Source organism: Aulonocara stuartgranti (assembly GCF_965226115.1).
Source record: "Aulonocara stuartgranti genome assembly, chromosome: 19".
Classification (NCBI taxonomy): Eukaryota; Metazoa; Chordata; class Actinopteri; order Cichliformes; family Cichlidae; genus Aulonocara; species Aulonocara stuartgranti.
The window spans coordinates 3,398,893-3,412,084 of NC_138955.1; the positions used below are offsets into that span (position 1 = coordinate 3,398,893).

The following is a 13,192-nucleotide window of genomic DNA, read 5'->3' on the forward strand; positions in this document are numbered from 1 at the left end:
TGATCAGCCGTTCTTTGCAGGTTGTAGGTTACAGCGCTGTAAGTTTAACACACATTGATTGGACACGTTTCGTTTTTGCTTCTAATCATCTGTTCAGCCTCCGAAGCGCGCTTGGATCAATCAGCCAATCTCAAACGTCGCTGCTCACTTTGGAGACCGATATTGGAGACCGGTTATTATAAGTGGTTTTTGTTTTCGGAGATGCTGGGAATAGAAATAAGATGACTGCATGAGCAGAAAACACGCCGTCTATCCCATCGCTATGCTTACTCTCCTGGAGGTGGAGCTGCTGTTTGTGGGTGGAGGTCAGACGGCCTTCAAGCACGTGGCTGTGGCTCTGAGAGAGGCTGGGCAGCGTTTAAGGAGCCAAGAAGAGTCCATTACTCTGGTGACACTGTAGAGCAGGGGTGGACAATGAATTCCCTCAAAGGGCAACATGAGAAACTGGGACTGTTATTGAGGGCCCACCAGTAAGCTAAACTGAAATCTGCTGAATATTTATTTAATCTCTTTAAAGGCTTTTTGGTCCAGCCCTCCACAACAGTCCCAATCCCTCATGTGGTCCCTTGGGGGAAATTAATTGGAGCAGGGATTCAAATATTTCTTCAAATGTTGTTTTTTGTTTGACTCAGTAAGTAGCCCCAGGGCAAAAAAACACCCCCCCCCCCCCTTTTTTTTTCTTTTTACATTGAAAGCAGAAAAAAGTGAACCCAGTGAAATTACTGGTTAATATTACACTTTCATTGTTTGGTGAAACAAGAGTAGGACACAGCTATGGATGATAATATTATTATAATATTTATCATTATTGTCATCCACGCTACAAGTTAAGGGATCCACCTCGCTTTACACTGTGTCAGTGGTGCATATATTTAAAACTACAGTAATTATTCTGCACAAAACACACAGTCAGAATACTCAGTTATTAACCAGAGCCAATAATGTGGCCACAGATGCTCCAAGACAGTAAGTACAGTAAATAACTAAAGTAACTTAAAAAATACAATAAAGAAAGAGTTACAAAATATAACAAAATAGCCCTAATAAACACAAATAGCTCTAATTATAACTATCCTACTTAAATATATGTAGTTCACACTGAGGTGGCCTGTAGCACTGATGAGAGTGTGGGGTATAAAGCCCAGTTTTCCTATTTGTAAAACAGTTCTTGTTGACATACAGTTGATAACAGGATTCAGCTATAATGACTCATTACACATCATGGGCTAATGTTTGGTCTTCTGACATTATGCAGCCGAGTAACAAAAAGAAGCGTAGGATCTGTTTTAAGCCAAGTATAAGCCAGTAATCAGTAGCCCTCAACATTACATCTGTCCGTACTTAATATACTTAGACTGGGTGCTACATCTCTGGTGCATGGCTGTTTTTAACCTTCACTTCAACTTTCAAGGAAAGATGGATTTCAAATTGGTCAGTTGGTCAGAGAAGTTCAGTTTATGGCCACCAGATGGCGACAGCGACCAAATAATGACATCTCTATTTTACAGTTCTGCTCTGTGGCTCATGCTTCAACGTTTAAATACAAGTTCATGTGCGACTCACAAATGGCCTGTCAGATTAAACCAGATAATTAATATAAAACCTTTTACATTTCATGATATTTTTGTCTTGGCTATATTGATATATCGCTTTTATTTTTATAAGACAAAAACAAACAAACAAAATAACCCCCCGAATTTTAAATGCACTCACTTAAGAAAAACAAAAATCCTTATTCGAGCCTTCATAAAATCGCCAGCTTTTGTAACTGTATGTTTGCCTGGTTGAAACGAATTTAGTTACTTTCAGCTAAATAAAAAAAAAGAAAAGAAAAGAGAAAAAGACGAATAAATAAAAAAACTCAAAGCTGACTCACAATAGTTCAGTCAAAAAACAAAAAAAAGCATCAAGTCACCGTTAGTGGGTGTGTGTAATATGCAGACTGTTTGCAGTATTTCCCTGCGGCCACAAGATGGTGCATAAGAACCATAATGGAGAGGAAACCGCGCATGCGCATCAAAACTAGGCTTTGCAGACATCTGTTCTGTTCAACTGCAGTACACATTAAAGCATGTACAATAAAAGGCCTCAAAGAGAGAAAAAAGTTGCTTTTATTTCAAAGAAGAGAAAGTAAACAGTTCCACTCGTCAGCCCGAGATAACACAGACTATACACTATGTTTGCAGGGTAAGTGTTACCATGTTTTTACTTTAAATATTATCATGTTTAAAGCCTCTCGTGCCCCTTTTCTGACATAGAGAATAAACCATATCAAGGACACCAAAGATCTTTTTAATCTCCTCCTTTATGCAAACAAACAAACAAAGAGACAAAGTGTAGCTTCAGGTTTTGGCCTGAAGTGTAAATGAGTGTACAGCATTGCTGAGTGGAGGGTGTGAATGTACATGTGTAAGAAAGTGTTGAGGCACACAGAGTGAGGGCACCAGTTGGGATTTTAAAGGGTCTATATTTAAACTATCTGCTCTCCAGTTTCTGCAGCTGTCGCCAAGTTTAAGTTCAGCAACTTGGGCCTTTCTCAGCCGTGCTCTTGGGTCGTAGTTATAAACCTGCCAAACTCTGAGAGGCAGAGAGTGAAGCAGGGAGTCTCGCATCTCCTCAAAGCTCAAAGAAAGTGGAAGGTTGTTCTTTGTGTGGGGCTAATTTTAGACTGGTGAAAATGTAGTGAAAAGTTCTCCTACAGCCAAATGCTGTAGGAGAACTTTGCTTCCTGGATTCTTGTGTTGCTGTGAACGTGTGCATCATCCACCTCTGATTGACGCCGCGCTAAAATATCTGCCCAATTACCAGCTCGTCTTTAACTTTTACACTTCCACTTTACTAACACTGCTTAACAGAGCACCAATAAGTTAGTGCTTCTTTAAGCATCACTTCTTTAAAATCATTTGGCATTCTGCTGTTGTAAAACCCTCTTATTTATAAAGGAATTAACTCATATGGAATATAGTCAAAGCAGCTCATATTTTTAGGACATTTTATCCAGTTTTCATAAGAGGCTTCTCGAAGCTTATCGCACAAAAATCTAGCTGAAATCATCAACAACTGATGCAGCTTTTGAAGCTTCGGGAAAAGTTTAGTTGTTTTACTAAATGATGTGTAGCTGCTGCTTCTACAGCAGGCATCAGAGGGATGATGAGAGGGATTTTTTAAGGGTGAAATGTTTCTAGCAAACGGGGCCTTAAATTAGACACTTCACTGATTCTGTTGGATGTGCGATGACAACTGTTCTGTGCATAATTTAGCTGCCGCATAAACCAAACATGCTCCCCACATGTGACAAAGATCCTACTAATCTAGCACTTCAGCCTGTACTTTGGAGGTAGTAAAACAATCTCTCATTTATGCAGACAGAAGAGATACATAGACAGACTGTGTGTGTGTGTGTGTGTGTGGGTGTGTGCATGTGTGTGTGTCTGCTGAAGTAGTGCCTACTGTCCAGTGGCAGCTCTGAGCCTAATAACAGAGCTTAGCTGGCATACCAAAGCCAGTGGCACACTGGTGTAGCGGTAACTCAAAGAGAGCCCGGTAATTACCACCGGCCGCTGACACCATGCTGCAAATGCACCAGTCAGCAGTGAGAAGACCAGTGGGGCATTTTGCCTCCCCCTGCTGCCAGAGTGTCCCGGTGATCAGCCCTGGCACATCAGTGGCGAGCAGAATGAAACAGCCTGTTTTCCACCTCTGACTACACGAATATCCGAATTTGTTTTTCCCCACTTTGTTGTTGAACATCAAACATCTTCAGTTTTCCCTTTGCCCCTCGTGTAGACTCACTCTTTTGGACTATAAGCACCAAAAGGGGAGTCATAAAGACTTTCTCTCAGGAGAGGCCCACTAGAAAACATACTGCAGGGCCGGAATGGGAAGTTTATTTTGCTTGGTGCTTGCATATCTGTGGGATGTGGGACTCTGTGCGCAGTGGGCTGCAGGAGCACACCACTTTCTGCACGGAGGAGTTCATCACGTCAGCTCCCTCTCCTCAAATCCTCCTCTTCATCTTCTTCTTGTAGTAATTTGAATTCATTACCCCTACATCCTCCTGATTTTTAATTTCTTGCTAATCTAAATATTCCATTGTCTGTTTTTCTGTCTTTATCCATCCATGTTTCCCTAAGACACCCTCCCTCTTCCTCTGTCATCTGCAGGCTAAAATAGTCCCAGCAGCTTTTCTCTGGGCCTTTTGTCCCTGCTCAGGGAGACGTTTGGCACACAGAGGATCGTGTTACAACTTTCATTTCCTGAATGTTTTTTTTCTTTTTCTTTTTTCCTTCTTCTTCTTTTTTTCTCTTTCTGTGTGGAACCAAGAAGGGTATTTCATCCCACTTTCCAGTATGAAGATGAAGAGCGAGGGGGAGCAAGATGGCAGCTCAGATTCAGGCTGCTGTCACTCCAGCTTCAGCAAACAAATAAAGTACAAACTGCATATAGCTGCAGGGTCCTGGTGGAGGGTAGCTGCAGTGTGGTTTGGGCACAGTGGGTGTGTGGATCATGTGTGTGGAGTTGTGATGACTGGTTACTTGAGCTATTTGTGAGCCCCAGGATAGGTGAGGCGATGCCTCTTGGGAGCGTGAGGTAGATTTCATTATCCCATATCCCATACCACTTCCTCTTGTTGTGTCTGCCACCCCTGCCCCTCCCTAAAAACCTCTTGAACCCGAAGCAGAGATGTGTCTTTGAGACCTGTGGACCAGTCTTGGCTGGGCATAAAAGCAGAAGAACACACGGCAGAGTGATAACAGTCACTAGCAGGATTATTATTGCGAAATAAATCCTATGAAAAAACAGTGATCCCAGTCATTATGCCTCTAGTTATGTCTGGCACCTTCAGAGATGCCATGAAGGCTGATTTATGTTTTGAACCACAGAGACAGATGCTAGTGTCTCTTGATGCCCGAGGGTGTAACATTAACTGAGGTGCTTTTAGGTATATTTGTAACATGTGGTTGTTTGAGTCAGTAAATGTACTTTTTGGTTTGGTTAACAAATCATCAAATAGACAAGAAAGAGCAATGTGTTAGTCTGTCTTCTACTGCTATTCAGCTTTTTCACAATCTTTGTTGCTTTGGCAACAATACTTGCCAACTGTTGGTCGCTTTAATGGCACGGAGAAAGAATTGTCAAGCGATCTCCAGCATCTCTTCCACCTGACGTCTTCCAAATTTGTGTTTTAAAGGTTCAGGAAACGTTTCATTCATATGGTCATTTGGAGAAATAATGTTTCAGCTTAGTATCTGTGATATTTTTCTCAAGATTCCAAATCTCCCCACAGATCCCCCCATATTTGACCTTTTTTCTGGTGCCACTGAAACAGTTTTCATTGCTTTTAGCTCTACACATATACTGATCGCTTATCCAGTGTGTGGCTACATACATAAAGTTACATGGCATAGAGTTTTTAATACTTAACTAACTTGTTTAATACCAGTTAAACAATTATGACTTTATTGTGTTATGGTGTAAAATACTTTAAAAAATACTTTCTGTTAGAACATTATGCTTAATTTTTATACTTACCAGGTCTAGTTAATCCTTAAGCTAGGAGAAACTAAAAATGAATCCCAAAGAAGAGCTCAGGTAGCGGGTGGTTAATTTCCCCATGTCTCTCCTCGCATGCCTTTGTAGGGAATCACTCAGATGAATAAACTGCTGGATTTAGACCCACAGACCAAATTTAATAACTTAATGTTTTGTCACAGGATTTGTTTACAAACTTAGACATGTAGATAAGAAACGTTCTTAAGTCAATTTCACAGACATGCTGGAGTCTCAAAATACACCTCCTTTAGACATCCAAGTTCATTTTTTTTATTTTGAAATTTTTTCTGTTTGAATAAAGCGGTTGTGGTCAAGACTTATACTGCTGCTACTGCTTAGAAACTTCTGCTGTAAAAATGAAGACATGTGTAAATTAACATTTTCATTCGTCTATACATAAAGAAGCCATGGAAGCATCAGTGAACTGATCTTACTAACAAGTGAGCGTCACTGTGGTTTTGTATTATAGTGTGTTTTGACTCATCCTCCACACGCAAAAAGTTCATGTATGGCCTTTTGTGCCTGTTTGAATAGCGCTGGCTGGTGATTAACAGCATGCAGCTCTTTAGGAAAATGATTTTTCAGGTTTAAAAGGTTTAAAACAGAGAAGAGGGCAGATTTATGTAAATTATTGGATAAGGTGGTTTTAATGGACACAGTGTATAAAAAGACAGCAACCTTTACATTTGTAGATTTCAACTGAACTTTCACCATCCAGCAAGAAAGCAATCACACGTTACTTAAGAAGGATATTTGTTTACAACTTCCCCCTACTGAAACGTGCTCTTCCCTCATTTTTATTCTTTCTCTTTCCTTCACAAAACATCCATACCTTCCATCAGCCCTTTTTAAGCTCTGAAAATTACATTAACAAAGCCAGTAAGTGCTCACAGGAGTGGACCAAAAACACTCCAGACTGAAGTCACTTTTCTGATCAAAAGTATGAGGCTAATGCGACTATCACCTTTCTCCCCGAGCTCCAAAAATACAGATATCTGATTCTGAGCAACCAGAGCTGGGTTTTGTCTCAGGAAGGGGAGAAGTTATACGAGCCTCTGCCTTCTGGTCAAATTATAAAAAAATTCAAATCCTTTTTTCATAAATGCACGTCTTGTCTTGTCTTCTCCTTTTTTCTCTCTCCCTTTAACACATTAGAGAATTTCCCCCCTCTGTTCATCGGGTAATGTATATGATGCTGTCCTTCATTTGACACACAACATGCTATTTAACACCCTAATAGTACAGGATCGTCTGCAGATCCTCCTCCTCGCGTCTGAGTCCTGGGTCATGCATCACTCACACGACTGGGAAGAAAGAGATAAATATTTCTTTCAGCTCTGTCACATAGAAGCTTCCTGAGCAGCTTCCTACTCTTGTGTGTGGAAGCTGTCTTTGGCTCGCAGCCCCCTACATCAAGATAATTAACATTTTTTTCTGGCAGGGTAGTGTTCTGGAAATATAGCAGACCCCTTGCTGTCTGCATACAGCATGAGTTTTGCTTTAGTCAGTTTTATTTTCTCAGAAAAACACACACACACACACACACACACACACACACACACACAGCCTGTATCTGCCTCTGGCTTCGGCCGGGCAGGAACATTGTCAGATCCATGCATCATTGGTAAGAAAATCTCCCTACCTCCCCCCACCTTCCACACCACCACCTCCGCCCCTCTGAGGCAGACCTGAAAAGATCCTTTTGTCCCTCATCACCCGCCTAACCCCACCACCCTTCTCTCCCTCCCGTCCCCGCACCTCTCCCCTCCTCTGACACACACCCCTCATACAGCCTATGTGGTTATAGATACCTGGGATGGTCTCACACCCGGCTCTCTCCCGTACCTGCAGGCACCAGACCGTGCAGAGGCGGCTCGGCTTCGGATTTTCTCCTTATACAAGGAGCTCGCTGACTCGGATGCCAGAGAAAACATTAACCCAGCTGAGGCGGGCTCATGTGGGCCACTCTCCGTGTTTATTTGCACACGTCAGGGCCCTTCCTGCTGTTGATTTAGAGCCACTGCCACTTATGCCTATGACAAATGAAATACCCCTTTGATGACTCGGACTCTGTTTGCCATCAGCAGCTGTTGTTACTGGCACTGGGCTGCTCGAGGCTGACGTTACCTCCAGCTTTTGTCATCCAGTCTATAGGCCGGAGCACGCCCTCCACTTGCACTTGTTACACCGGCCGATGAGAGCAAACACCGGGCTGATACAGCACGCTGATTTATGATCGCAGACTTTGTCCGTCCTGATTCGGAAGCGAGGGATTCGAGCGTGATTAAAAGCGCTGTCAGAGTTTCCGTGCCGCATCGATTTTAGTCTCTTGCACATCCTGAAGGTGACTCTGATAGCCTCTCTCTGTCATGTGGCACAGAGCCTGTGTAGTCCTTGCTGTGTCTGTCCTCTGCCGGACATGTTGTCATTAGATTAACAGGTAGTCTCTTTGCTGGCTTTGTGATCACCTGTTTGTTAATTTGTGAATATTTAGCCACTCTGTGTGCCAAGAGTGAAGGTCACGTGCTGCGGGCAGAAATATACATGATGCGGAGGACCTCTGCTCTCTGCTGACCTCTGCTGCATGGTAAACACAGGCAATCCTGTGAGAGACTTGGTTGTGTACTGTAATAATAAATGCAGATTTTACGTTATTACTACAGTTGAAACTACTGCCAGAACTTGTTTTCAATAAATCTAATCGTCTCTTTGCTACAGAAGGCTGCAATGCCAAAATAAAAGTCTTTCTTAATCAGATTTTACAAATTAAAACTCTGCATTGTAAACGCTTCTTATATATTTACATAAGGAATCGTTTTCTCTGCATTAAGAAAACAAATCACTACTTTCATTCTCACTGTTCTTGTGAACTACATTTAATGTCTTTTGTCTTTTAACACAAATTTCTGTATAAAGACTTAATATTTTCCCGCTCAGTCATAAATATTTAATGTTACAGAGAAAAGCATCAAGCCCAGTTTTTCCCTGCATTATGTCTCCATCACTCTACATTTTAATGACCGAACAGCTCAGGATTAGAAAAAAGAAATTAAATACTCATACAGCATCATGGATCACACAACCAGTGTATATGTTAGTTAATATTAAAAGAATTTCAGGCAGCCAGCAACATTAAAGTACAACTCCACACATTTACCCATTAGTAGTTGAACTCTTGGTACTTTTGTGAGTACTGTTAGATTCTTACACCGCTGCCAACAGATTACTTTCTCCACCACTGACTTTCATATCACATAATTAGTTCAAAATGCAAAAAGAATAATGACAAAAAATCTCCCCCCTAACAACCAGCCTTGCTGCGGGTCTGTAAAGGCCCAGCGGGATAAATCTCTCACACACAGCCACGGCGAGCTGTGATGTCTTAGCAGAAATGAAATGCTGAGAGGAGTCATACCAGTGAGGCCTCTGGGATGGAGAATACCTCAAGGTTTCCTTCACTGAGAGTGGGAGCTGCAGCCCTGCAGCTCTGCAATCTTCGCAATCAGGCAGTAATGCAAGCGGCGACTGTTTCAGATTATGCTCAGGAAATCCTCGGTGCTCTCTGCTCAAAACAATTTACCCTGACATGAGCCCAGAGAGAGCACAGAGGGGGTGGGGGGCAAGAGAGCTGTCCTCACCAGATTCCTGCTCTCAGACCACTTTATTATTATTATTATTATTATTATTATTATTATTATTATTATTATTACTTCTGTTGACCTCTGTGAGAGTAGGTGTGTCTGTTAATGCTCTGATTGTTTTCAGTGGTTACAGCTGTTTGCTTAATGCTAAAGTCCATGTATTTGGTTTTGTTTTCTTTTGGATGCCATAAGTCACTATAAACTTTAAGCTATTTTTTTCGCATATGGGATGTTTGCTCATATTTTTTCTGAAAAAAAAAGAGGCTGGTAAAGGTTGAACGGTGGCACTTTCTCATGGCCCGGAACCGACAGAGCAAACTCTTAGAGAGAGCAAAGAAAACACGGCAACAAAAAGCCAATGATCCGCAGCAACTGGGCTAAAAAAAATAAATAAATAAAAAAAATTACGCAAAAAAAAGGAAGAAAAAAACCCTTCCTCCTGTAGCCAAAACATGTATGATGGAGCAGAAGCGATTTTCAAAAGAGTCAAAGCTGGTTCCTGCGTATACACAAGCCTCATGACAGACAGCTGCTGATGTTGACTCATATTAGTGTTGAATTAAATTTCCCGTCATGACTCTCGGTTTATTGTTGAAAAGCTGAGAACCAGTAGAACAGGATTTCATCCGTGCTGGAAGGAAAAAAAGGCGACTTATAATAATTTCCGATTCAAATCCCACCCGTGCAGATTTGGAGATTTGTTTAGTTGTTGTGCAGTTGTCAGAGGACGGGCTCATTCAAGTCCCCCCAAAAAGAAAAAAAGAAAGATAATAGAAATCTGTCCTATTAATGGCGTGCTTCCTTTGGTTTGCTTGGATTTATAAAAGGCAGTACCAGCCCCCAGCCCCCCCCCTTTTTTTTTTTTTGCCCCTCGCTAAATACACAAATAACACAGAGACAAATTAATTAGTTTTGTTTTATTGGAAACTAATTACCATGACTCTAATGAAAACGTTACCTCTTAGTTTCCATAGCAGGAGGTCGCTATATTTTTTTTTTGTTTGTTATCTTTAACAAAATATCATAAATTAAGCAAACGGGCAGTCCAGTTAAGTGTTTCGTTAAGAGTTTCAGAAAGGTCCTGTTTGTGTGTTTCCATGTGCAGGAGATCAGAAAAGCTCCTGTCGTGGAGGGGGTATATGGGTTAAGCGCCTTAAGGAATTTAGTTCTAACCAAATTTAACGACAGACAAGTCAGTCTATATTATAAGATAGGCTACTATAGTGTTATTTCATACATGTATTTAATCTGATACACTTATCAGTCTTTTTCTTTTTTTTCCTGTTTTCTTTTGTCGAATCTGATCGTCTGACAGCCTCTTTAAGAGCCCAAATCCACAAGACTGGAGGTTAGAGGTCCCAACAAAGAGTCCTGCAGTTGGTGTGGGTGTCCGTGCATGCCGTGCACCGGCTGTGGGGCCCCCAGTCCGGACATGGGGTAAGCGGAGGCCCCGGGGTGGCTCATGTTGCCCTGAAGCAAAAGCGCTGAGTTCTGGTCGGGGCTCTGAGGTGGAGAAAACTCGTCCTCCGAGCTGGACATGAGAGACTTTCCTCCGTCTAGAGGGGACAGCTGGTTCTGTTTGTTGCCGCCTGCGTTGTTATTTTCGCTGTTCTCCCTGGAAATGACAACAACGGGGAAATTTAGAGAAAAATGCTCTCAGTTTAGTAGATGACATTATATCAGCGAGGCGGGCCTTGAGGAAACGTCTTTATTAGTTTGTAAACGTGGATGGATATTGCGCACAAACCGCAGCGTTTTTGCTAACAACGAAATTTGTCCTTTGTGAGAGAGAAATGATTAAAAAACATTATTATTGTTCGCCTTCTTATTCTTTTCCTGATTTTTAATTTCACCGCATATTATCTACATTTGCTGATCTGTTTAAAGTAAAAGTCGTGTGTTAGACGCATTTATATCCCCATGTAACCTAATTTAACCTCACAGCCTAACATATTTCAAATTTCCATGGTCTCAAAAAAGTGTCCATATTATTTTATTATGATTTTTTTTTGTAAAGAAATTTTAAAAAAGAAGTCACGTTGATGGATTTCAAATTGTTTTGGATTACAATTCGAGTCGAGACAAGTCAGGCGTTTTTGAAGTGAGTTCAGCGTTTGACAACATCTCGCTGCTGTTTAACACCTTCACTGTTATCAGGACAGATCTGATGTGGAAACGTGAACACGTCCTAAAATACTCAGTGCGTGGACGATTTGAATGAGGTGTTTCGCATGAGAAGGATTTATATTTTTCTCTTTACTTCAGGATTACTTCAGGGCCACGCTGTCAGAGCGCTGTCACTGATTCATTTATATTCTCGCTGCTTGAAGCCACTTACAAAAAGCATTTTTACCAAAGAATTATTTGCTCTTGAAACATGTTTTTAAAAAAAACACTAAACGCTTTCTGCCATGGAGTGAGACAGCAGCGAGGCTGTGACAGTTTCACGTACCTCTCCTTCGCCTCTGCGGCTCTGTCTCTCTGCCGTCTGTTTTTGAACCAGTTGCTGACCTGCGTGGTGGTCAGTCCTGTGGCCTCGGCCAGCTCCCTCTTTTCCCGCGGGGACGGGTATGGGTTGTGCGTGTACCACTCTCTCAGCACCCCCCTGGATTTCTCCTTAAAGCAGTAGCTTGTCTCCTCACCGTCCCATATCGTGCGGGGCAGCGGGAATTTCCTCCGTACCCGGTACTTCCCTACAGCTCCGAGCGGCCGGCCCCGCAGTTTCTCCGCCTCCACGTAGTGCGCCTTGAGCCAGAGCTGCTGCAGCTTCGGATGGTTGTGCGGAGAAAACTGGTGGCTCTCCAGGATCTTATAAAGCTCTCTGAAGTTCCCCCGATGGAAGGCCACCACCGCCTTGGCTTTGAGGACGCTCTCGTTCTTGTGGAGGTGATCACAAGCGGGCAGCGACCACAGGAAGCGGCCGAGCCTCTCCAGGTTTCCACCCTGCTGCAGCACCTCGCAAACGCACGCCACTTGCTCCTGTGTAAACCCGAAGGACGGTAATATAGACATGATGTCCGGGGCTCAGTCCTCTGCGCTGTTATCCAAAAAGAAGCGGTAGCTGTCGTTGACTTTGTTTATATTCGTTTAATTGTGAGTCCTCGCGGTGCAATCCAGCGCAATCCGACCGCGCTGCACGGGCCTAGAAGCTATCCACTCCACTCCAGCCCCTGATGCGCGCAGCAGATTGGGATGTTGATTGTTGGGACAATTTGTTCCTGTTGGAGATATGTCAGGCTTAAAGGGAGCCTCTGCGTTTCGGTGATTGGCTCTCCCTCTGCAGACCCTGTACAGCAGAGCAGGACTGAGTTTGCAGCTCCGTTTCCTCCCCAGAGGCAGTGCGTCAGGGGCTGAAATAGGAGCGCTCCCACCTCCCGCCCCCACAGTCCCTCTCCCGCTTCATCCGAGGGAGCAGAGCAGCACCTAAACACTAATCAATTATTACAGACCTCTTAAAAGTCGCATTAACGTGTTCTGAATGGAGGCTACATCTTCTTTAAACGGTGACTATGGACGGCAGACCTTCCCGCGTGGGACAAAAAAACCAAACCACAGAATGCTCTCCCTCCACACGTTATCAGTAATCATAGTCAGTGGAGGGTGAACCCACAAAAACACAGAGCTTTTGGTTTTTGAAGACAGGTTTATGCTCGATTAAAACAGAGATTGTAGTCTGCTTTTATAAACAAATAGTTTTAGGTAGAAACCCAGAAGATTTTTTTTTATTTTTTGCTGAAATTTATGTTGTTTTAACCAATCCCAAGTCTTTGTTTTTCTTTTGCTTTCTGTTTTTTTTCTTCGATTTACCATCACTGTGTGTTGTGGACACCATAATTACATGCAGGCTGGACATTTTTGCTTCACCCTCACCTTTGATAGCCTATTAATTAACAAAAGCCGTTTATTTTATGAGGTGATATAATTTAATAAGTTCCTCAGATAGCTGGGTCCATTATGCGCCATTACGAACTTCTTTTATACGAGGAACCAACACTACC

The 13,192-nt window shown here is 42.5% G+C and overlaps 1 protein-coding gene across 1 annotated transcript; it reads right to left on the reverse strand.

Moving 5' to 3' along the window:
* Positions 1–10,096: 10,096 nt before the first annotated feature.
* LOC309695042 (homeobox protein six1b) lies at positions 10,097–12,537 on the reverse strand. The gene is made up of 2 exons (XM_082515410.1): positions 11,647–12,537; positions 10,097–10,809 (listed from the first exon to the last, which is right to left on the reverse strand). The coding sequence occupies exons 1-2, from the start codon at positions 12,204–12,206 to the stop codon at positions 10,515–10,517; spliced, it is 855 nt and encodes a 284-aa protein (XP_082371536.1). The 5' UTR covers positions 12,207–12,537; the 3' UTR covers positions 10,097–10,514.
* Positions 12,538–13,192: the final 655 nt, after the last annotated feature.